At 54.9% G+C, this 23737-nt stretch overlaps 7 protein-coding genes across 7 annotated transcripts; 4 read left to right on the plus strand and 3 right to left on the minus strand.

The window, feature by feature from the left end:
• Window positions 1–223: 223 nt before the first annotated feature.
• Window positions 224–3671, plus strand: LMH87_007885 (uncharacterized protein; the record flags this gene model as incomplete). The annotated part of the gene is made up of 2 exons (XM_056200649.1): window positions 224–2022; window positions 2111–3671. 2 exons carry the CDS (start codon window positions 224–226, stop codon window positions 3669–3671), a joined length of 3360 nt encoding a protein of 1119 aa, XP_056057755.1.
• Window positions 3672–4775: 1104 nt separating this feature from the next.
• On the minus strand, window positions 4776–6634 carry LMH87_007886 (uncharacterized protein; the record flags this gene model as incomplete). The annotated part of the gene is made up of 6 exons (XM_056200661.1): window positions 4776–4891; window positions 4941–5516; window positions 5574–5921; window positions 6245–6258; window positions 6481–6511; window positions 6604–6634. 6 exons carry the CDS (start codon window positions 6632–6634, stop codon window positions 4776–4778), a joined length of 1116 nt encoding a protein of 371 aa, XP_056057756.1.
• Window positions 6635–11151: 4517 nt separating this feature from the next.
• LMH87_007887 (uncharacterized protein) lies at window positions 11152–11880 on the plus strand (the record flags this gene model as incomplete). Its single annotated transcript, XM_056200673.1, has 6 exons — window positions 11152–11213; window positions 11266–11276; window positions 11354–11390; window positions 11453–11596; window positions 11667–11702; window positions 11790–11880. 6 exons carry the CDS (start codon window positions 11152–11154, stop codon window positions 11878–11880), a joined length of 381 nt encoding a protein of 126 aa, XP_056057757.1.
• Window positions 11881–13890: 2010 nt separating this feature from the next.
• LMH87_007888 (uncharacterized protein) lies at window positions 13891–15514 on the plus strand (the record flags this gene model as incomplete). The annotated part of the gene is made up of 5 exons (XM_056200684.1): window positions 13891–13946; window positions 14013–14381; window positions 14456–14534; window positions 14597–14768; window positions 14841–15514. The coding sequence occupies 5 exons, from the start codon at window positions 13891–13893 to the stop codon at window positions 15512–15514; spliced, it is 1350 nt and encodes a 449-aa protein (XP_056057758.1).
• A 262-nt stretch (window positions 15515–15776) lies between these two features.
• On the minus strand, window positions 15777–17754 carry LMH87_007889 (uncharacterized protein; the record flags this gene model as incomplete). The annotated part of the gene is made up of 5 exons (XM_056200695.1): window positions 15777–16148; window positions 16209–16523; window positions 16588–17062; window positions 17152–17468; window positions 17515–17754. 5 exons carry the CDS (start codon window positions 17752–17754, stop codon window positions 15777–15779), a joined length of 1719 nt encoding a protein of 572 aa, XP_056057759.1.
• Window positions 17755–18645: 891 nt separating this feature from the next.
• LMH87_007890 (uncharacterized protein) lies at window positions 18646–21506 on the plus strand (the record flags this gene model as incomplete). Its single annotated transcript, XM_056200707.1, has 5 exons — window positions 18646–19047; window positions 19157–19296; window positions 19350–19438; window positions 19486–20166; window positions 20263–21506. The coding sequence occupies 5 exons, from the start codon at window positions 18646–18648 to the stop codon at window positions 21504–21506; spliced, it is 2556 nt and encodes an 851-aa protein (XP_056057760.1).
• A 190-nt stretch (window positions 21507–21696) lies between these two features.
• LMH87_007891 (uncharacterized protein) lies at window positions 21697–23261 on the minus strand (the record flags this gene model as incomplete). Its single annotated transcript, XM_056200718.1, has 5 exons — window positions 21697–21767; window positions 21819–22141; window positions 22192–22873; window positions 22935–23076; window positions 23133–23261. The coding sequence occupies 5 exons, from the start codon at window positions 23259–23261 to the stop codon at window positions 21697–21699; spliced, it is 1347 nt and encodes a 448-aa protein (XP_056057761.1).
• Between the last annotated feature and the right edge of the window lie 476 nt (window positions 23262–23737).

Raw genomic sequence — 23737 nt, forward strand, 5'->3', positions numbered from 1 at the left:
GCGCAACAAATCCTTCCGTCCGTGGGCATCAAGGACATCCTTTGCGCCTGGAGCAGAATCACGCTGCACTTTTACAAATACACCGGCGTCGGACCAGCCTTGCTGAATCACAAACCAGCCAAGCTGCGACCAATTCCAAATACATACCGACAGGCTCCGTCATTTTGCAACTCAAACTCTTGTTATCCAACTGAGCAACGACACGGATGAAGTCATCGCTCCCATGGCACCGCCCACACGTTTCAACTCCGTAAGGACCGGCGGCAGCAGGCCTGTCGCCCGCAAGCCAACCTTTCGCGACGACTCCAACCTCGTTGGCTTCCGCTACGACAAGGCCGTCGCCGCCGAGCCGCCTGTCCACATCACGCGCAGCACCACCTCTGCGTCTGCCCGCTCGCGGCCGCCGCCGCTGCAGCGCTCGCCGTCGAGCTCGACCACGACGACGGCGTCCTCGTCGTGCTCGTGTGCGGCGTCGATATCTGCCGTCTCGCTCGCCGGCACTGCAGCCACCTCGATCAACGGCGCAGGAGGACCCGTCGTTGTCGCGCCGCCGCGGCTGAGCATGCCCGTGATTGCGCCCCCGACGGAGCAGCACCCGGCCCTGCGATCGCCTCTGCCGCAGCTCGACGAGGTGTGGAAGCGCGACTCGGGCCACGGCAGCAGCCTCGTGACCAAGACCATCCCAGAGGAGGAGGTGCGCTTCAACGTGGCCGAGCCCAACGAGGACGACGACTGCTTTATCGAGAGGCGGCCGACGTCCAAGGACGGCTCGTCGGGAGAAGCGTCGCATATTGAGCACAGCCCTGTGTCTGTCACTGGCTCTGCTATTTCTGGCAATACCAAACCGCGCCGGCACAGCTTAAACGGCGTGCGGCCCGTCACAGCCAGGGCGTCCGTGGCCGCTAGCACCGCCGCCGCTCCTTCCAGATACAGCGCCTGGGGCACTAGAGCATCCACTAACGGCAGCCCTGTGCTCGCTGCAGCCGCTGGGGCCTCCAGAGCCTCGCCCTCGTCTGTTATTGCTCCCCTCGATCTGCGCATCTCCTCGTTCGCGACCTCCTCCTCCTCCTCTTCTTCTTCCTATAATCATCATCCTGCTGCCGCCATCACCGCGTCCGACTTTCTGCCCGCCCCCATATCGCCGCCCGCTTCGCCCTCGCGCGCCTCGTCCCTCCGCTGGCTCACCACCCGGCGACAGAGCTTACGCCTGTCCTTCTGGGGCGGCTCCCGCGACGACGACGACGGCCCCCCTGCTCACCCGCAGCAGCAGCACCAGCAACAGCGCAAGCCCGCGCCCGCGCCGACAGCCCCCCGACGTTGGCAGAGCGTATCCCAGCTGCGGGGCGGTTCGACTGCTGGTAATAACGCGAGACCTGCTACGGCTCATATTGCTGGCAAGTTTGCTTCTGGTATTGCTGGGAACACTCCTGCTATCGCTGCTGGCCTGGCCCCTGGTACCGCGACCCCAGCCCCAGCCTCCTCCGCTAAGCTTCAGCCACCCGTGTCCCCTGCGCAGAGCTCCTCCCGATCGACCTTGGCCATGTCGTCTCCTCCTGAGCCTGCCCGCGACAGCCTTGCCGAGTTTTCGCCCCTGGGCATCGCCATTCCCACCGACAGCCTGCTGGATGAGGATTTTATCTCCTCTCTCAACTTTTCCAAGCGCGGCAGCCTCATGTTCGACCCGGACAGCGTCGCCGCCATGGACCGCATGTCCCTCACCGACGACGACCGCAGCGCCACGCCCACCCAGCGCTCGTCCAATGCTGCCGTGCCCCGGCCTGTCTCCTCGGCCACCAGCTACGCCGCCGCCGATGACGATGCCCGCGTGCCTCCCGGCACCGCGTCGCCGACCCCCGACGTTCGCGTCATGGCACCCGACGTCGAGCAAGAGTCGCAAAAAGTCAGGCAGCTCTATGCCTCGGGGGAGCCCCCCGCCCCTCTGCTCGACACCGTCAGGCATTCGTACTGCGACCGGTTGGAGCCTACCCCCGAGGTCCTGACAGAAGACGACGAGTCCGTTGCGTATGAATATTCCTTGGCTGCCCCGGCTGCTGCGGCCGCTCTCTCTCCAGTCTCGGACTCTACTGACTCTTGTTTCTCGTCTCCCCAGAAACGGAAATACTCTCGCGCCAGCCTTTTCCGTGCCAAGATCCGTAAGCTGTTCGTCGCAGCATAATGACCGTCCTGACCGAAAAGAGTCCACCGACCCGGCCGGCGGCTTCGAAGACTGGGACGACCTCGACGGCGCCATGGTTGACCGCTACGGCTTCATTGGCACCCCGCGCACCCAGTCGCGTGTCGGCACCCCAACCGAAATGCGCTCCTTGCATCACTCGCCGCGTCGCCGCAATGTCCTCACTAAGCGCGACCCCATGGGCTTCACTTCGAACCAAAACGGCATGCGCCTGCCCAGTCGCAAGGTCTCGGCGCGCTCCCTCAACACCCAGCACTCCGAAGTCTCGATTGTGTCCTTTCGCTCTTCGCGCTCCGTCATTCGCCAGGCCGGCAACCTGCTCCCACAGAATAGAAATCGTCGCTGGATGGACGAGGCCGGCGACATGCTGACCGTCTCCCCGAACCTGCAAGACAGCGTTGAAGAGGCCCGTGTCGAAAAGATATCCGAAGCTTTAAAGCGCAAAGAAATTGATCGCTCCGAAAAGTGGCGGCGCATGGCCCGAGTCAACCGCAATAGTTCTCAAGGCCAGGGCATGGAGTTTGAGTTCGACACCAAGAACCCGAAGCTCATTGAGCGCACATGGAAAGGCATTCCCGATCGTTGGCGCGCCGCCGCCTGGTGGTCCTTCCTCGCGACCTCTGCCAAGGAGCACCCCGGCTCCGCTACCGAAGACGACATTACAACTGCCTTTCGCCGCCTTCAAGACTGCGCCTCGGCCGACGACATCCAGATCGATCTCGACGTGCCCCGCACCATCAGCCGCCACATTATGTTCCGACGACGCTACCGCGGGGGCCAGCGTCTGCTATTTCGCGTGCTCCACGCCCTGTCGCTATATTTCCCCGAAACAGGCTATGTCCAAGGCATGGCCTCGTTAGCGGCGACGCTGCTATGCTACTTTGAGGAGGAAAAGTGCTTTGTGATGTTGGTGCGCATGTGGCAGCTGCGCGGGCTAGAACGGCTCTATCAGCCGGGCTTTGATGGGCTCATGGCGGCGCTGCGCGAGTTTGAGACGACGTGGCTGCACAAGGATGTGGCGCGCAAGATGACGGACCTGTGCATCGATAGCACCGCCTACGGCACCCGCTGGTACCTGACGCTCTTCAACCTCTCGATTCCGTTTGCCGCTCAGCTGCGCGTCTGGGACGTCTTTCTGCTCCTCGGCGACGCTGCCGAGGGCGAGCTCCCCGACGACGCGACGCAGAAGCAGAGCGATAGCCCGTCGATGCCGCCGATCAAGGAAAACTCAGCAGCAGCACCGTTGACGACTGTCCACACGAAATCAACAACAAAGGCAAAAACGCCGAGCAGTGGGCTGGACGTGCTGCATGCCACGAGCGCGGCGCTCATCCAGGCGCTGCGCGAAGTCCTCCTCGACTCGGACTTTGAAAACGCCATGAAGGCTTTGACGGCGTGGATCCCGATCAAGGACGAGGATCTGCTGATGAAGGTGACGAGGGCGGAATGGAAAACGCAGCTTAAGAAACGGTCATGAATCTTTTCTGCCTCCGGTCTTTGTTCTTTTTGTATGGGCATGGACTCTGAATCTTTTTTTCGGCAATGCCTTCTTTTTCTTTTGGCCCATCAGCGGATTTGTGTTTTTGAAAAATACCCCCTCCTCCACCAAACCGCTACACCATTCTTTCCATTTCCTAATGTTCTTCTTTTCCTTTTCTTTCATTGTCACGATAGATACCCTATTCTCATCTTTCTCTCGATACACTACTACTACGGCGAAAGAAAAAAGGTTTATACATTTTTTTAGTCTACTAGCCATTACCTTTCCTTTTCATACCCCCCAACACCTGTTCTTCTCCTTTCTTCAAGATTATTTGTTTTTCCGTACTTGATCCAGTCAAGTCTCTCGAGGTGTATGGTAGTTAATCATGGGGTAACGGCAAGATGACGCAAATCATGGCGTGGATACGGCGAGTAACGAATCTACTGGGACTTGGGACAAAATAAATACAACCACGTCATACAGGAGCAATCAATAATTGTATAATGGCTCGTTGAAAAGTGTGCTTGCAGACATGCGCCAAAGATTGCGTGAGATACATCATGACTGATAATCAATTCATTTACTTTTTACCATGTACAATACATCCAGAAACTCCTTAAGTTCAGATTGTGCCACATCAGTCTAACGATATGACGTCCTGTCATGACTAAAAAAAGATGTCGCAGCGTGTACCAAAACAGAAAACTTCCCAAGCAGAGAAAAAAAGAATAAAAACAATTGTGGCGACTGCTTTCGAGGAAGCAGTGCGCGCACGGTAGAAGTAGAAACAGACCAAATACAAATAAACAACAGCATATGAAACGAATATTGAAAAGACACGACCCAAAACACTGCGTCCAAAAATGGACGCAACCTAGTACTGCGTCCAAAGTAGAGGCAGCAGCACTGTATCCAAAAGTGCACACACAAGATGCACCCAATGTGCATCAGACAACATGTCCCGCATTCCCATGCTGAAATGACATAATTGACATAGAAAATTCGTTCTTGTCGACGTGACTTGTTCATAAGATTCGTGTCGTGTAAAAATGGTGTATGCTTGAGCAAAATAAAACATTCGACGATAATTGTGGGGTGCTACGCAGCTCTTTCGCCAGGGGGAGCTGCAGCTTCTCGATCGCGGTCTCGGGCTTGTCCGTCGTCTTCGCGACGTAGGCGTGAGTGTGTCTCTGGCTGTGATTCCCGCCGAGATCCTTTCACTGGTTAGTTGGTAAGTAGAGATATATTCTTTCGGTATATTACCTTCATGTGCCTCTCGATCCTTGGACGAGGTTGAGGAATTGTCCCGCGCAGGAGTGGGATCGCGGCGCCCTGATTCGTGGCTCGAACCCATGCCATGTCGCGGGCCGTGATACCAAGAGACGTCGCTCTTGTGCCGTTTGTGAAGCCTGCGGCCCGAGGTTCCTCCATACTCGCTTTGAATAAAAGATGGCGGCGATCGTGGACGCTGTGCGCTGCTGCTCGCACGGCTGTGCTGTGGCGGATCTACTCCAGCTTTGCGCTTCTTCTGCGAGTCGCCTACTGGGCTGCTGGGCCTGTTTGATGCGCCAGCGGATTGTCCTGACTGGGTTACCGGAGGTTGCCAATGATGAAAGTAGAGCTCAGATTCCTGCTGATTCGACTGCCCTCCACTGGACTGGTGAAGCTGAAATGGGCCTAGTGTGGATGTACTTGGCTGAAGTCCTCCGGATTGTGGTGTGTTTGTCCCTGCTGATGAGAGGTTGGAGCCGGCGGCTGGCCGGGCTATCACGCCAGAGATACTCTGCCCTCGGGCCCTTGTTGGCGAAGTTGCATAGGCGGCGTAACCACCTCCATGCGCTGGGGGTGGGGGATTAGCCGGATGATATTGACTAGAGGCTTGTGCTGCAGCCTCACGCTGAGATTCAGGCGAGATTGGTCGAGGTGGTGGAGGAGGTAGCTGTGGATAGTGCGCTTGTTGCGTATTCATGAACTGGTGAGCCCAATCTAAAGCAGCCTGAGGTAAGACACCACCACTGCCCATGCCGGTAAATACCAAAGGAATCATGGGAGGGGGGATGCCGCCGCCAAGGGAAGACCGGAGCATTTCCATCTCAATTTTGCGTTGTTCTAGACGGAGTCCTTCCTGTCTTGTTTTCTCTTCCTCCTGCCTTGTCTTTTCTTCTTCGGTTCGAGCCTGCAGCCAAGTCCGCATCTCGTCTGAGTTCCATTGCTGCGGAGCAGGCGGAAGAGGACCCGCGGGGCCTGGAGCACCACCCCAAGAATCTCGGTGGTGGTGATGAGAAGGGGCAGAAGGCGGCGGCTGTGGTGGCATGGATGGCTGTCGACTGTGGTGGCTCGGCGGCGGAGGTTGATGGGAAGGTGGGTGAATTGGCGGATGGGGTGCTGCGGCTTGCTGAGACGGCAAGGGCATGCCTGCAGGAGGTGGCAGGCCACGGTGAGGGACCGACATTGTGAGGGGATCTTGAGGCTCTCGCCAATGCGAAATGTTCGACAAAGTGGTCAAAACCGGGGATTCGATCGCTGCGGGCGGTGTCGGCAGGTCATGGATAGCCCTATAACCGTACGACGGTATTGGTTGCTTCTGAAGGGTCAGCATGCTGTCATTAAGCAAGCAGAAGGAGCGGTTGAAAGAGAGGCAATGGGCATGCAGGACAAGAAGAGGAGCGTAAATGAACAAGGCTGAGAGGCTGAGACATGTGCAGAGATGGCAGAGCAAGTACAAAAGGGACTGGAATAAAATACAAGCTATAGAAAAGAAAGACCGGGGCTTGGCAATAAAAGGGTGGGAGGGAAAGCATACGGTCGGGTGAGTGAGCAGTATGAACTTTTTCCTGCTGCCTCGTCAATGCACAGGGCGACCAAGCGAGCTGGATGTGGCGGCCAGCTCGAGAACGGTGGCGGAGATGGACCAGAAGGGGCGTACGGGATCTATGGATGGAGCATTCCAAACTCATTTAGGCATGGCGGGTAATAAGCTCAGAGGACAATGGCGAGGAAATCGACAAGTCAGCTGAAGACGTAGTTCCTGGTTGGGCCGGAGGAACTGTAGAGGAGTCTGCCAGCTGGGGATGGGGGGCAAGACGATCAAATCGACGAGCTCAGTACCGAAAGCTATTGCTGAAAAGGAGCCTCTGGAGACTGGCAGGCGATGAAGACGCTCAGCTAAAACACTGTTCAATCAAGTTTGTCTCTCGAGGATTTGTAAACCTGGAAATGGTACACGGGAATGTTCTGCCAGTTCCGCCTAATGACTGCTGGACAGTTGCAAGTAAAAGGGTCGAGGTCGTCGAAAGCCAGCTGACGCCAAAGCTAAAGGCTGAGCTCAATATACGACGAGGGGGCAGGGGCCTCGTGGCCTGGATGACAGGAAGGAAGAGGCTTCGACAAGAGAGAGCGTGGGCCAGGACGCGGCCAGGGCGTGGTGAGAAGGTCTGGACGATATCGATGGAGCCCGAAGAAACGGAGCGCGTGGATGCCGTGCAGTCGAACGACAAAACCGGGCGACAAGGCGAGATGACAGGCGTCGACGTGGATCCGCGGGGAGGATTAATGAAAAAGGCGCGGACCTAAACAAGAATAGAGTTTTGCGAGGGAGGATCAAGTATGGCGGAGTAGAGAATGGGGGCCAGGCTCAGCGGGAACGGAGACGGCAGAGACACGAATCTGGTAACCGGGCAAGTTGCGTGGGTTGCGGCACGAGAAGAGCGAGATGGCGGAGAAGAGAATCGAGAATCGAGAATCGCAAATCGTGTCCTGGCGAGATGGCGACAAATGACGCGTTTCGGGCTAGCTAAAGCGAGGCAGAGCAAACACACAGCCAAGTGGTGCTCTAAGGTGTATGAAGAGAACAAAGAAGAGGCGTGAGCAAGACGTTCGAGGCAAACGACTAGTGGTAAGTATGTGGTGATTGTATGGCGGTAAACGAACGACACAAGCAAGAATTTGGAGAAGCCTGCAGCTTGACCGAGAGCTAACAGAGAGAAACAGCAGATGCAAATCGGTTGTGACGTGAAGCGTATAGAAGCTCAGACTACCAAATCTGATTGATGGTAGACAGACACAAGCGAGCTGTTTTTAGTTTTTTTTTCGTCCCTGACTCTCACTCTCTGCTGGAGAACGGTTTGTGCAGAAAAGGTACCAAAAAAAGAACGGAAAGCAGACAAAGGTGTAGCAAGGTGAGATGGTGTGAGGAAGGGGGCAAGCTTTGAGGTGAGGATAATGGCCCGCCAAAGGAAAAAAAAGTCAATGGGCAAGGGGAGGGGGTGTAGCAGGGTGTGTAGGGGCAAAAGGGGAAGAGGGAAGGGGGAGGGGTGTGGTGAAGGGGGAGGGGGAGAGGTGACAGAGGGAAGTATGACAAAGGATAGAATTGGAAGGACGACGATGTTTGGTGATGGTACGAGCGAAGGAGAAGAAAGGAAAAGAAAGGGACGAGGCCAAAAGAGGGGAGAGTGACGAGGCCGAACGAGGGGCAGAGCAAGGCCAGGCAAGGCAAGGCCGGGCAAGGCGCGAATTGTTAGTGAATTAGTTAATGCTAGTCTGCGTTTGGCGGCAACTCAATGTTGGAACGGATGGCAAACTGCTGGTAGCAATAACGGCAGGGCCACTATTCTTAGCAGCAGCTAGCAGGCTATTCCGGATACTGGTACTAGTTCAGTATGAGACTTTGACTAGGGAGCCATGCCGACCGGCTTTGTGGCGCGAGCTATCCAACACTGTGGCGGCTCTACTTTTTTTTAGCGGGTTACAGCGATCAACGCTACGGATACAGGCTTGCTGTGTTGGGGGAAAGCTTCATCATCACCAAACACGACAATGCAGAGCAGAGCAGACACGACACGACATGACACGACACGACACAACAATCACGAATCCAACAACAACAAAAGCATGGGATAAATACAACAACACGACGACTCACTATCAGCACCCAGAAAAATCTGCACCCTAGTGGAACTTGCACCCAAAATGGATGGCTGGCGCCATGCTCCCAATACGAGCCCCCAGCCCGTCCAAGGCACCACGACGGAGCACGACGCCATCACCTTGCCTAGTCTGGTTCTTGTGCCCCGGCCGTCATGCCCCGGATGCCCCTCAACCCCTCTACTAGTTTACTGGTAAGTTGCTGATAGAGTCGGCTTGCTTGCCTGCAGGCTCTCGGGGGCGGTCGCAGCGTGGCCGTCATCAACACGCCCAGCCGTTATCCCCCTGCCCGACCAATCCCATCAGGTGTTTCTTCTTCAGACGCCAATCTGTTGTGGCGCCTGGACTTTTTATGCAAATGTACTAACCTCATCGTGCAGACCGTCAACCAGCCCCGTGCACCGTCATGCGAGTGCCGTCCATCACCACCATTCTGCCACGCATAACAATAAGCACAGAATGGCCGCCATCACAAGACTATTCCCTGCGTCGTCGCCCACGCTATTTGTCGCTGCCCCCGATCTAAGGTTTCCTCGTCACCGCTGGACGACCACCTCGGCGGCGAAACCTGGCCGCTGTTCCTCGTCGCCTGTGCGGGTTACCAGTAGCGTCCTCGCGGCCCCAAGACTAGGTCATCCCGGCTCTGCGCCCGCGTGCACCAGAATTACCAGATTAGGCGGCCCTAACTAACGGCGCGCCACCACATGCGCTTGCTGCCCTGCCCTTGTCCATCCTGGCCCCCCTGCCCATGCCCATGCCGTGGTGCCTGGCATCCTGTCTGGACGGGAGGGGAATGTCTCGAAACTGGTCCGGCTGGGCTGCTCTGGTTGTCTGAGGCTGACGGCAGGCAGATAATAATAACTAACCCAGAGCCATCTAAAAATATAGCGTACCATTAACCAGAAAAAGGTCCAAGGGCCTGCAAGATAAGACACGCTATCAATGGCCGCCGACAACTACCAGCCACCACATGGAGCAGCTTATGATGCTTCAGATATAGACGGGCCTGCTCAAACACCCCCGACTCGGCCATTTATCCCGATTCCATGTGAAGGCTATATCTCATCTGCGCTATAAAACCCGACATATGTCTTTATGCTGTACCTTGCTCGCAACTTCCCCGCCCCGAAATACCCAGACCTGATCCCAGTAGTCCCCTTGTGCAGCCCCTTGCATCATCGACCCAATGCTCACGGTCGGGTCGCCGCAGAGAGCAAGCAAGTACTGGAAAGCCAGTCAATACCTACATATGAGACGAAAAGAAGGCAGAATGATTCCAAAAACCTAATAGCCTTGGGACTGCGAGGCTGCCTGCATGTTTCGCGCCCCTTTGCCCCAAATTGAGGCTGACCGGTGCATCTGCAAGCAGCACACAGCCAGCCGGACATTGTCCTACCGGAGCGTCAACCGGATATTGTGTATGGACAGGCCGCCGTACTTGGCCAGGCCGATTGCATTGCAGAAGGGATGCACTAGTAGGGCAGTATTGTTTGTATAAATTCTGAAGAGACATCGGAGTCGGCTGCGACGGTACGCCAGTCCTTTTCCTGGCCTGCACCTGACTGTGAATCGAAGCACCCAACAGTTGTCGCTACATTTCAAGTGCCGTGTCTTTAACCCGTCAATTTTTCTTCTGGCGCTAAGCACAGCTCAGGACCTGTCAATTTATTTGTTTTATACCGCGAGCATCACATCTTGTCCACTGCAAGCCACCACACACACTGGTAACTACTCGAGCGATTGCAAGGCCCACTCTCTGTTGCCAGCTGCCAGCTGCCCGCTTCGGTCTGCGTTTGCTGAACGGTCACCCATCACTCGGCATCATCAATTTCTTTTTCTTTTTCTTTTTTGCTTTTGACAACATAACCCTTGATTCCAGCTTCGCTGTTCCGCTCCGCCAATACCCCGGTCTACTCCGTGTCTTACTCTCCAACATCCCCCTGGCCATCGCTTTTCTATTTTTATCACCTGCCATTTCCGTTTCTGGATCTCGTCGAGGGTGCCCTCTACGCGATGGCCCTCCAGGCGCTGATAACACAACATGGACGCCAAAACCGGACGAGCGCCCGACCTGTTCGCCGCCAACGAGCGAGAGAGCCTCAATAGTCAGCTCTCAAAGTGCAGAGTCGGACCATGATTCTCAAACCGCCAGCCTTGGTGAAGCTAATCCAGACCCAAGCATGGGCTCGGCCTCGTGCATAGTTGTCGCCAGCCAAAAGGTGAGCACGAAGACCGCACCAGGCAGCGCCAGCCGCTCGTACGTTTATTAGATGCCCAACTATCTGACTCTGTGACTTGGCTCATAAAAAAAAAGCCATGTGGTCTCTGGAGCTGCAGCTTGCCATTCTAATCGTTTCTGTAACTGACTCGTGGCTAGAAACAAAAACTCTCCTACGTGGATCTGTAGTCGGAGGTCTCGTCCTAGCGTCTCATATCTAGACAAGATATTGGCTCAATGCCTCGTAACAACCTTTCAACCGTCGCTCGCCATATGGCAACGCCACCCTATTCCCCGCCTCCCTGCCCGTCCGCCAAATAGCCTTTTCCCAAAATGACCAATACAGATCTGGCCCGCTCACATCAGTCAACCGTTCTGGCAAGCTGCTTACCTCGGTCGGTTAACCAGACTCCCAGCCTTCTTATTTTTCGAAGGCTAACCTCACAGTGAGCGTCGCTGTAACACCTCTCAACCTATCTCTCGGCCCTCTATCCTCCTTCAAATCCTTTGCTAATAGTTTAACCGCGTTGTGTAGGGACCCGTCACTGCATCTATTCCTTGCAGTTTGCCTTGTATGTCCCTGTTGACGCTTCTGCCTGTGTGTTGCAGGAGACGCTAAACTTGTGTTCTGCAGCATTAGCTTCGCTACTGTTCCCACGCAAGCCTGTTCATTCAATGCGGCTCGTTTCTTTCTGGGCCACTTGCGCACATGCACGGGTACGCTGCGTGCAGATCCAAACCTGGCCAGCCTCCTCCTTTACGCCCACAAGATATGCCAGTCATGCACGCCTATTTGGGGGCCAGTTCTGCGACCTTTGCCGCTTGCGCCATGCACCGACATCCAATAGTCATATTCCTGGTTCGCCTCGCCTCTTGCACTTCATGTAGGTTGCCTGCCAACGAAGCTCTGACGGACAGATGCCCGACTGGCTGCACCCCTCTAGCAGTTTGCTGCTGAACCAGCTGCCTAGAACTTCAGATCCATACATCCATGCGCAGTCTTGCCCTAAACTATCCGATCGGCATTTATATCAGCTCATCCGTAATGTGAAGAGCATATGATTTCTTGGGCACCGAGCACTGTTACGCCTGATTGTCTCCGTACAACTACCGGCCGCACCATGCACGCATTGGCATACTGGCTTTGTCTTGTTTTCCATCCCGATTGGGACAGGACTATTCCGTTCTGCGAAGGCGCCCTACGTTAAACCTGTCTGCATAGTCTAAGCAAGCATCTGGCCCTCGACCGGCGAATCATTCTTTCGCCGACGCTAATATTTCACCTGTGCAGCGATTCGCCAAAAATCGACTCCCATTCGTACCAGCACACGAAAAGTATGGCTATCTCTTGGTGAAGCGCCCCGATAGTCCTCATAGCTGGCTTTGGGTTTGATATGAGGCTGCGAGTGCTGCAAATGCTCACTGTGCTACCAACACAAACACGAGGCTCCCTCAATTACACAAGCTCTAGGCCCTGTCGGGTCATGATTAGTGTTGCACAACTCGAGGCCCTAAATCAAGAAGAGCATATTGTCGCAAACATCGACCCTTCTACGCTGATGCATGAATAATATGGCTGGTTGTACCAACAAGAATATTCTCGAACCTTTGCTCTTGCGTAACACTCTGTGGTTCGCACGCTCCCAGTACGTGGGTTGGATACAAGAATCACCGGAAACAACCCATACGCAAGGCACAAGACGCGGCTACCGGCAGATACGACAGAGAAATTCACATCTCTGCCAGCCCTGGTATTATGTAAAGTCACACGAGCAGACCATATTGTATCCCTGTGTCATTGCCTTTCGCCTCGGCGCAACCATGTACCAACTCTTCTTTTAGCAGCCCTTGCATTGTTTTACAGGATTCTTGGAACGCTCTTTGATCATGCCAGTCCCCCATTGCCTCCTTTCCATGACTCGCACTTGTCGTTCGCCGCCACAGAACGCAAGGCAGACCAGAGCATGTTCCACGGCTATCTGGCCCTTCAATGCAGCTATGATGAACGAGCGGGACCACTTGGGCTGATACCACACCCCTGTCCATCGCGTACCTGCAAGCTGATTGGGACCCGACGCGCCAACTTCTTCACCCACTGCAGCGGTCTGCCATATCTGGTTGCCTCCCACCATCACGGTGAAATCATGATTGCAAAGGCGGGGAAGCTGCCACGGAGTACGGGATGGTGCATTGTCTAGCACTGGGCCGTGGTAGCACAATGCAGCTCCTGGCCCAGCTTTTCTCATTAGACTGGGATCTTGAAACCGCTAGCTCATCCCCATGAGATCTAGAGAGACGGTCTATCGTACTTTCTGTGAAACGGCGCTCCATGGCTGAACCATGTGCTGGTACTACTTCGTCAGTACAATCATATCCTTTTGAGTTTCAATTACAGGTTTTTTGAAACAAAAATTAATAGAGACGAGATAATGAGGGATTCGTTCGTCTTGGTCTGGAGTTGCGCCTCGCTGGTGCCCATGTCAGCTTGGAATTGCTGAGGATGCCAGAAAACACACCTGCCTGGTTGGGGTTGTAATAAGACTACGAAATAATCTTCATCCAAATAAGCCATGAAACACGGTATTGAATTGCTAGGCGAACCACCCCAGCCCGCTTTGAAACGCCTGGGGACAAAAGAAAATGGCCACCACTTCTGACTGCCTCAATGATCTACAGGGCAGCCCACCATGCACGACGCCAATCGGCTACAACCCCGTGCCATGCAGGCATAAAGAGATGTCTGCGCGACCAAAGTCTATATGATCAAAAATCGAAGATTTTTAAACAAACAGGATTTTAAGTCAAATCACCATTGGCAACGCCGGCATCAATGGCGGCACTCTTAGCCGTTGTGCGTGGTTTTAAACCGGGCGGTGCAGTACGTCATCGAGACATCATTACCGCAAGGTCGGCATCTCGCGGTCGGATAACTCGGCAGGAGAGCCTCAAATCGAGAAGTTCATATATATAGAAATCGAAGCCAGATCCAAGCCATGGTTTTCACATTTCATTATCAAACACACCAGCTTGACAAACAGTAAAGGGTATTTTTTTTTTCATACAATAAACACCATGGTTCATCAGCACGGCGATCATCATGATATTCCGGCAGAGCATCGAAGGCACAAGTACTGAACCCCAAATCAATACATTGATCTATATAGCATGAGCTGATTATGATGTGAAAAAAAAAGACCTGGTGCTTGGCTGCCCGCCGACCACCGCATCCACCGCCAGTACCTCGCCGAGGTCATCGACTCTGTCGACTCGGGCAGGACGGCCACGGGCGGGCTGACGCCTGCGCTGCAAGAGTTCAAGGAGCTGATCGAGGGCAATGCGCGCGTCTACATGTACTTTGTGCAGATGTTTGACGAGGTGCCCCAGAAGCAGCCGTACCTGCGCGACCCGGCGGGCCACAAGCAGGTCCGCGACTACCCGCACATGCTGCAGGTGCTGAACCACATCGTCACGAGGGCGCCGGAGTGGACAAAGACGGCCGCGGCCATGGGCGTGGTGGGAGTGCCGATGTGCGCCGTGTTTGACTACCCGATGGGTACCCCGAGGTGAGTTTTGAACCAAAATCGCACCGAGTCGTTTGCAGGTGGAAAGCCGGAGGCTAATTGATTGGGATGGTTAGTGGGCATGCGGCGTTTTTGGACCCGGATGTGAACAGGGCGCTGAAAAAGGTCCTCAATGAATGGGGCAAGTATCTACAGGTGAGTGACTTCAATGCGGGCGTTTTTGGTTTCGATGGGTGCTGACTTTGTGATTGTAAAAGACGCCCGAATCGGCATCGGTGCTTGGGGAACATGCCATCGGCTGGTTTGGCGAGACGGGCCGTCATGACCTACTGCAAGTCGCCAATGCGCCGTACAAGTCCAACCACAGCTTTGAGGAAATGTTTGAGTGCGATCCAAAGGCGCAGCACATGGGCTATAAATCCTGGGACGGTACGTTTTGCCCTTTCTTCCAGGAAGCAGTCCAATAAGAAGAGAGAAGAGAATGCTGACCGGAAAATCTAGACTTCTTCACCCGCAAGGTGCACGACGCCGCCCGCCCCGTCGCCAGCCCCGACGACGACTCGGTCATCGCCAACGCCTGCGAGTCCAAAGTCTTCAACCTCCAGACGGACGTGCAGCTGCGCGATCACTTCTTCGCCAAGGGCCAGCGCTACTCGCTCGTCGACATGCTCGCGCACGACGCCCTCGCGCCGCAATTCGTCGGCGGCACCGTGTACCAGGCGTTCCTGTCGGCGCTGTCCTATCACCGCTGGCACAGTCCCGTGTCGGGCACCGTCCGGCGCGCGTTTGTCGTCGACGGGACGTACTTTAGCGAGCCGCTGTTCGAGGGGCCCGGCGACCCGGCGGTGCGCGAGATTGACACCGGTGGGATCAGCGTCGCGCAGGGCTACCTGGCGTGCATGGCGGCGCGGGCGGTGATTGTGCTCGAGGCGGACAATAAAGACCTGGGCTTGGTGGCGTTTGTGGGCATCGGCATGGATGAGGTGAGCACGTGCGACATTACGGTCAAGGAGGGCCAGCATGTCAAGAAGGGCGCGGAGCTGGGCATGTTTCACTTTGGAGGGAGCACCCATTGCTTGGTCTTTCAGAAGGGTGTCGAGCTGGAAGGGCTGCCGCAGGTGGGCAGGGAGGAGAACGTGCCGGTGAGAGGAAAGCTGGCGACGGTGAAGAAGTGAGTGAAGACGCCGGTAAGGTAAAGTTGGGAAGAACAAGAAAAAGATGGAAGAGCTAGAGCTGTTGCAACTGTTGAATCTCTTGCAGCTGTTGCATGTTTATATGGCTTCTGGAAATGATTTGAGCAACATGAATATAGACATGATTGCACGAAAGACATGGCTGATGCGAAAGACAAATAAATATTGGCTCTGTACAGTAGTAATTTACAAAGACGGCCTAGATCGAACCGGGATCGCAGAGGGAAAATAATACTCGCAACGTTTAGTGATGAGAAGCAGTCGACTTTTCCACATCATCTGAAGTCGTCTCCTTTTCAACCACAGGGTGTGCCGTTGACACCTTGCTTGCGCGTCGTGACCCGAAGATGCCGCGCTCCGGGTCATCTACGACGCGCGTATCCTTGTGGCTTCTAATGAGGTCCGGGTTCTCGGCTTTGAGCTTGGCAAAGTTGCGCTCGGCGTCCCACGTCCAGATGCTGTCGCTGGCAAACACCAGATCCATCTCCTCGAGCGTGCGCTGGTTGGACTCGGGGTACAGCGCCCAGACGGCGACGATGCTGAGGGCGTTGACGGCGCCAAAAATGTACAGCGTCTTTTCTTTGAGCTTGTCAAAGATGGTGGGCAGAAGAAGGACCTGGAATTGACAAAGTCAGCAACGAATTCTAGAGCCTGTGTGCTTGGATATGTAACCTACACACCAGCCGTTGCCAATGGACCAGCCGACGACGCCCCAAGCATTGCCCTTGGCGCGGACTTGGAGAGGGAAAATCTCGGCGGGATACAGCCACGGCACGGTCAGCCAGGTGGCGCCGAAAATCGCAGTATAGAGAAACACGAAAAAGGTTGCGGCGCCGCCGACCTGGGCGCGGTTCGAGTCGGAGGCGTTGATGGTGGCGCGGGCGAGGCCACCGGCGGCAAACATGCAGATGCCCTGGCCAACAGCACCCCAGTACAGAGTCCAGCGGCGGCCGATACGGTCGAGTGTAAAGACACAAATCAGAGTGGCAAACTGGGTCACGTTAGCGACTGCGCTCTGTGCCGTTTGATCTTGTCAGCACGTTTTGCCAACTCACCATGTATGTAATGTTGTTGATGCCGCTGACCCAAAGACGGTCGGAAGCCCCGATGCCGGCAATGGTAAAAATTTGAGGGCCATAGATGGTAATGCCAGCAATACCAATCCACTCCTGGAGAATCTGCAGCCAAATGACGAGCTGCACGCGACGGCCGGTATGCAGCTTTCCGGATCCAATGCCAAAGAACATGTGTAGGTAGCTTTGTTGCTCAGATGTGTCGTCTTCGAGATTCTTGATGTTGACAATGTCCTGGAGCTCAGCCTCAGCGGCCTCGCCTTCTTCGCCCTCAGTACCACGCAGACGGCCGAGGATGAAGCGGGCTTCTTCCTCGCGCCCGACCTTGACAAGCCAGCGCGGCGATTCGGGCATGAACCAAATCACTACCAGGAGAAGAATAAGAGGCAGAATCTGGAAGGCAACGGGGAAGCGCCAGATGAAGGAGGACTCGGGATCATGGTACTTGGATGTGCCGCTGTGCTCCTGTTAGTACAACAACGACAACAAGAGCAAAGGCGACAACAAGCATTTCTTATGCTGGGCCTGCTTGAATAGGAGACTTACAACTCAAGCCAGTACGCGACGACTACACCAAAAATGTTCAGAGTAAACTCAAAGGCGACGAACTGGCCGCGAGAGGTGTGTGCTGCGGTTTCCGTGGCCCAAACTGGGGTAATGGCGTTGAGAATGCCAGTGCCAATACCATTGAGCACGCGCGCACAAAACATCCAATTGGCATTTTGGGCGGCAGACTGAAGGGCAGCAGCGAAAATGCACCAGATGCAAGCGAGACCAATCGTGGTAATGCGACCATAACGATCACCCATCCAGCCGCCGAGCAGGCAGCCGGCAAGAGTACCGGGAAGATAGTAGACGGCGACCTATACTGATCAGCCAAGGCCATCCAATCGTGTCGTATGCACTTACAATACCGCCCTGCAGCAGCGGCTTATCCACCACGACGATACCCTGCTGCTCGTCCCAGTGTCCAAAGCCCATAATTTCGGCATAATTCCGCGTCGTGTTGACACCGCCCATCAGACCCTGGTCATAGCCAAAGAAGAAGATGGACAGGCCCGCCACAAGACAGACGGTGTTGAGCAGAGAGCTCTTGTACAGCTTGTGAGCGACATTGTGCTTCTCGGTGAAGGCCTTGAAGTCGAACATGATGAGTATATGCACGTATGGTTACTCAATCAAAGGTGAAAGAAGGCGTCCGGGTCCTAAGTCAAATAGAACATGTGGGGGAACCCAAAACAGATGCCAGCCGGAAGTATTCGAGCTAGCGTGAGAAGAACTGACTGCGACGCTGATGAGAGACACAGAGGGGACGATGCCGCTGTTTATATAGAAAGCGCGTCAACGCCCTGCCCCCAGATTTTCGGTCAGCTGAACGGCAGAAAACAGGCAATTGGAAGCATCAAGCCCCGGTTTCGAGAAGAATAATTCCCCAGCTTTTCTTCCCCGAAGGCAGCACGCGGTAGAATAACCTTGTCTTGCATTTTCTGGGGCCCCTCAGCGGAGCGAACTGGGGCGGCGTCGGGGAGTTGGACTCGGGTCCCCGAGCGAGCGAGTCGTGGCGTTGTTGCTTAGCCGCGCGAATGAAAATCGTTGACGTCGGGTGATGCGATCGGGCTGGTCGGCAATTGAATTTGATTCTAGTCTGGCTTTGTGGCTTGACAAGGACACACCTGGCCGGGAGCTACTGGCACTGTCAAAGTCAGGCTGCCGGCTGTTGCTGCACTGTCTGGGAATCCGGGGAAAAGCGAGTCTGGGGAAACCACATACCTGTGCAGCGGCACAAGCTTTGTCGGGCGGCCATATGGCCACCTTTTCGCAGTAGATTTAATGCTGCAGTCTGGCGACAGAGCTCAGCCGCGATGCACGCGATGCAGATGGAAGGGCGAAACTGTTTGGGCAAGGACTCGCTGGCTGGAGAGACCCGTTTGCTGGCTGCTGGCACGTACCACTGCTGGCAGCTGGCTGAGCCAAGAAATTACATAACCAGCGGTAGATGGCCGACTTCAACTTTCCAATGCATAATGATTACTTTTGCCGATGGTCCAAACATTTCAATTTCGTTCCCCGGCATCGCCTAGCCTGATCGAAAGCATTCTTTTTACCCCCGCCGAAATTAAGGCGCCACCCCACGCCTCCGCCAACATAAAAACGAACCACCACCCACCTCGGGGCATTCGGTCGCTCTCGCCGCACTCCCGCACCACTCACGATCTTTTTTTCAGACGACATCCAGATTGTCCCCTGACTGCCTTGTGCGCAACCAAGACTTTGCACAAACGGCCAGAGTATATTTGGAAGGACCCGTTTGCGCGCGTCATGGCTCCGGGGTCCCCAGATGGCAGCCCTGCCACAGCCAGCTACCACAGTCGGACAGCTGCCGATGAATTGACGGCTGAGCCTCCGGCGAAACGACAGCGACACAATGATAGTCCCAATACAGTGAGCACACCAACCCAGTACCTTCGTATTATGAGCTGCTGGGCAGCAATAATCTTCTGTCCTCTATTCATGTGTAGTGGACAAGCTCTAATATACAGCTTTCATACAGGCCCCACAGAGACGCCAAGCTGCGTGCCAGCCATGTCGACTCCGCAAGATCAAATGCGATAAGAAACGACCATCTTGTACTATATGCGACACTGGAGGCCAGCAGTGCAAGTACCTGGAGGACGGGGCCGAGAAGCTGACGTAAGAATTGCCCCGGCTGGTGCGCACGACCATGCTAACGACTTTGCGCTCAGTCTGGAAACTGTCACAACCACTCTGCTACAGAGATTTGAGGATATTAGCTCTGAGCTTGCCAGTCTCAAAGGCCTCGTACAGCCTCGATGTAAGCAGTGTTGCGGGTGATCAAATTTATAGTACTGACTTTGAAAGACCAAGGGCCAGCATATGGCCCTTCTCCCGACGTCTCTGAGCGAGCAGCACCCGTACACACGCCAGCCTCAATTAATGTCGCGCCTCAGCGGCCTCTGCCGCCTCTGCCGCCTCAACAGCTGGAGCCGTCTCGAGACTTTTTGCAAATTCCGCAGCACCCTGCTAGTGCAGACACTGTCCTTCGCTGGGAGATTTTCGAAGACAAGTTTCCTGCCAACGCTTTGATAAGCAGCCTCTTTAAGCCCAGTTTAGCTGACACAGCTGACGACCTCATTGCCTCCCCCTCGCGTCTGACGCCTCTGGATGAAGAGAACATCCCATCGCTTGTTGATAAGTTCCTTCAAAATGTACATACGAAGAACCCAATCCTGGACGTCGAGGCGCTCGTCAAGCACGGCAGACGATGCGCTGATCAAGGCATTGGATGGGACGGCCGGTCATGCTTGGTGCTCCTGGCATGTGCGCTGGGATCCGTTGTCAAGCCATTTGATACGCCAATCCCACAGTCGCCAAACATTTATCGGTGTACGAATGATCCCATGAGAGGGCCTGCTGCATCCTCTTCAACAATATATGCCAAGGAGCTACAGCAGGCCGACTCTTGCTTTGCGCTGGCATGTCGACGACTCGGCTCCCTCAAATACTCTCTTCTCGGTGCTCAGTGCCACTTTTTCGCAGGAGGTAGGCACGAATTTCCTTTCTCCGACATGACGACCTAGAGGCACGGGGGAATCATGAGAATCAAGAAGAACTGGGAGACCCGCTGACTAAAAGCAGTATATCTCATGTATACATTACGGCCACTTGCATCTTGGCACTACTTTGTACATGCCTCGATCTTCTTCCAAGTACATCTCCGAATGACTCACGGGGTAGCCGGGGACGTTGGAGAAGCTCTCAACGCTCCCTCGAGCCAGTTGGATTCCACAACAAGAAAGCTCAAGCGTCTTGAACAGAGCCTGTACTGGTCTGCATTCAAGTCAGAGTGCGAATTTCGCGTCGAGTTGCCACTGCAGCAGTCTGAAATAAGCCTGAGTGAATATCCTGACTTGTTCCCATCGCCGCCTTCGCCGCTACCGACAGAAAACCCTAGCGAAGATGGGACTACTGATGACCACACTTCGACAGGCGCGGAAGACTTGGAACTTCGCCGACACGCGGTGCGTCTTTGCAACGAGGAAGAAAGCTGGTATTATTATCTGACAGAAATCGCCCTTCGACGTATTGGCAACCGCATCGTCAACACCTTCTTTCGTCAAGGGCGGTCGGCTTGGATCCTGAACATGAAGCCGTTGCTACGAATGGCAAAAGAGTTTGAGGTTCAGGTATCCGCTTGGTCGGCACACTTGCCTCCAGCCATGCAGCACTACGAAACAACCTCCGTCATTCGCGCGCCACATGAAGGAACATCAAATCACGTTACACGAGAGCTTAGCTGGGCGGTCGACAATAGATTGTTGGAGATGCAGACGTGGCTGTACCAACCATTTCTGTTTTATTTTATCCATGTCGCTAAGCCGAACCTGTTGCGGTGTATTCCGGCGTCAAAAGCCATGGAGCCCACAATCAGCAGCCTACTTAACTCGCCGCCAACCACCACCCTTGGCGCGGACAGCCTCGAATCCATCGACGATATGCCAAAACTGGACCATGAAGAATTGGAACTCTTACATTCGCTGGTGGCGCCCGGCATTGAGTGCTGCTTAAAGACAATCGACGTGCGGTCCAGGGGCCACCGCCACCACGGCCTGTGGTATGATCTGCGTAGCATCATGACGGCGTCCGTGATTCTGCTCGCCATTGTCAAAAGCGGCCAGGCCGACTGGATCCCTGGCGGTGCAGACGCAATATGGGGTCCAACATCGGGTCAGTTCTGGCATGGGAGCCAGGACCCCATCGGCGGCAAGATTGGGAAAGTCTTGATACAATTTGAATTTTGGGCTGAGGAATCACCGGATCTATTACGCTACAAGGACATTTTGGAGGATTTAGTGCGCGATATCCGCGGAGGCTATTCATGATATACTGCGTGAAAAGCATAATATTAAATAGGTAAAATAGTGATTATGTAACCTCGCTCATAAACGCCAAATTAGGAGTAAAGAGAAACAGACGCCATACAAAACAGCCATGCATCCCACTGGTGCTGTTGGTACCTTGTGCAGACATGATAACATAATTGGGTATCTTTGAATGTTATTTTGGACACTCTCACCAGTCTTTGGGTGGGACGTATGGCTTAGATGACTGCGGCCCGGGGTAGTCTTTTGGTGGTGGTACAGCTGTGAAGGGTTAGTGATGAACAGGAAATGAGAGGGCAGAGAAAGTCGTACGTTTGGCTCCAGGGCTGCTCGTAGCACCTAGCTCAATCTCAATCTCTGATAGTGTCACTTCTTTGCTTTGCATTATATAGGTGCTGCTGTTTGGCCGTGTATTGCGCTCCGTGAACGACTTGTTACGCGAGATGTTGGTGCTGAAAACTCGGGGGCACAGCCGCACCAGCACGAGACGGAGTGTAGGCAGAGAGGCGCAAATCATGCCCACATGTACTTCAATAGTCGACCACCAGGCCACGATCCACTGGTCCCAGGTCGGATTGAAGGAGCGGGCGAGATAGATGAGGGACTGGAGGCGAAGAATGGACACGACGGTAACACTAGACTGGTTAGTAGGAAGGACAGGTTGGGGGATGGGAGAGAAGCATACAAAGTACCGAGCAAGAACATCAAAGTCACGCCAATCTTCTTTTTCCAGTGCAGCTGCAGCTTTCGCAGCTGGCTGAGCGGAATGGCAATCAGCCACACGTCGACGGCGATGCTGACGGCCGCGTGGCTCCATCCAAACGTGTTGATGTCGATGCAGTGGCCCGCGGCGCTTGGGTCGGTGTAGCGGTACCAGAAAAAGGCAATGGGCATGCACTGCACGATGCCGGCGACGACGAATGCGATGCCCGAGGCCGTGTTGAAGACGACGGTGGCCCAAAGGAGACGGCGCGTCCACTCGCCCGGGAAGATGTAGAGGTAAAAGATGGAGAGGCTGAGCTTGATAAAGGCAATCTCGGCGAGGTAGAGCACCTCCATGGTGTAGAAGTAGGCGCCGAAGCGGTTGATCTCGTCGTGGGTGAGGGTCCAGACGTCGCGGCCCATGCCGTTGGCCGTCAGGCCGACGACGTTGATGATGGTGGCGGGGATGCCGATGAGCATGGCGGCGATGATAGTGTAGTCGTCCCAGCCGAGCGACTGGCGGTAGCTGAAGAAGCGCTTGAAGATGAGGCGGACGATGACGAGGAGGTTGGTGATGACGCCGAGGACAATGGCCATGACGTTGTAGCGCATCGTCTTGTCGCGGATGGGCGCGTCGCAGGACAGCGCGGTTAGGTTCCTGGCTTCTGTTTTGGGGTATGAGTATATAAATCTCGCCATGGTAGAGAAGGGTGTATGGTTCCTTACGCAGGGCGTCTGTGAAGCTGCATGCTTTGAGGATACATGGTGAGGCAATCGTCTCAATCTTGTGGTAGTTGGTCTTGCAGATGCAAGTCTTGTCGGTAGGGCTGCAGCCAGTGTCGCCGACGACTTTTAATAAGCACGACAACTGCGAGCGAATTAGCCCATGTTCAGGACAGCACCATCCAAGTGGTGATTACATACGGCGCATGTGGGCATCTGGCTGATTGCATCAGTTAATGACAGCCCGTTGGACTGTTGGGCGGCGGCGGCGGCGGCACCCTGTAGCATCGAGGCCGCCAGGACCGTCGACACACCATACAGGAACCGCATGTCGAGACGGCGATTGGCGCTCGGTGTGGAGGATTCGTCCTCTTCAAGCAAGAAATACAGAAATATGTATTGAATGGCACGTGGTAAATGTCCGGGGACTTCAGGCCGGGGCTGTCGGTTATGAGCGGTTAGGCTGCCCGGGTGGCGCACTTGATAGTCTGAGGGAGTATGAGTCGACGTAGGCGCATCACCAACATCGATCAAGCAGCGAGAGATCTTTGGTCGCGAAAGGATTCAAACGCGGGGATGGCGAAATGTCATGTCCACTCCATTATTCAAAAACGGGAGAAACGAGAATCGAAACGGCAGATCCCAGAGTAAAAAATGGATGAGGGTTGTCGCCGTTTATATGGGCAATGCGCCGAGTCAGGATGCACCGCAGCGCGCTCCTCCACACACATCCACCCCCAGCTTCAGCCAAGGGGTCACTAAAACTGGGGTTGTCTACGCCCGCTGGGTCCTCTCGGTAGCATCTA

This window comes from Akanthomyces muscarius (genome assembly GCF_028009165.1).
Source record: "Akanthomyces muscarius strain Ve6 chromosome Unknown contig_15, whole genome shotgun sequence".
Classification (NCBI taxonomy): domain Eukaryota; kingdom Fungi; phylum Ascomycota; class Sordariomycetes; order Hypocreales; family Cordycipitaceae; genus Akanthomyces; species Akanthomyces muscarius.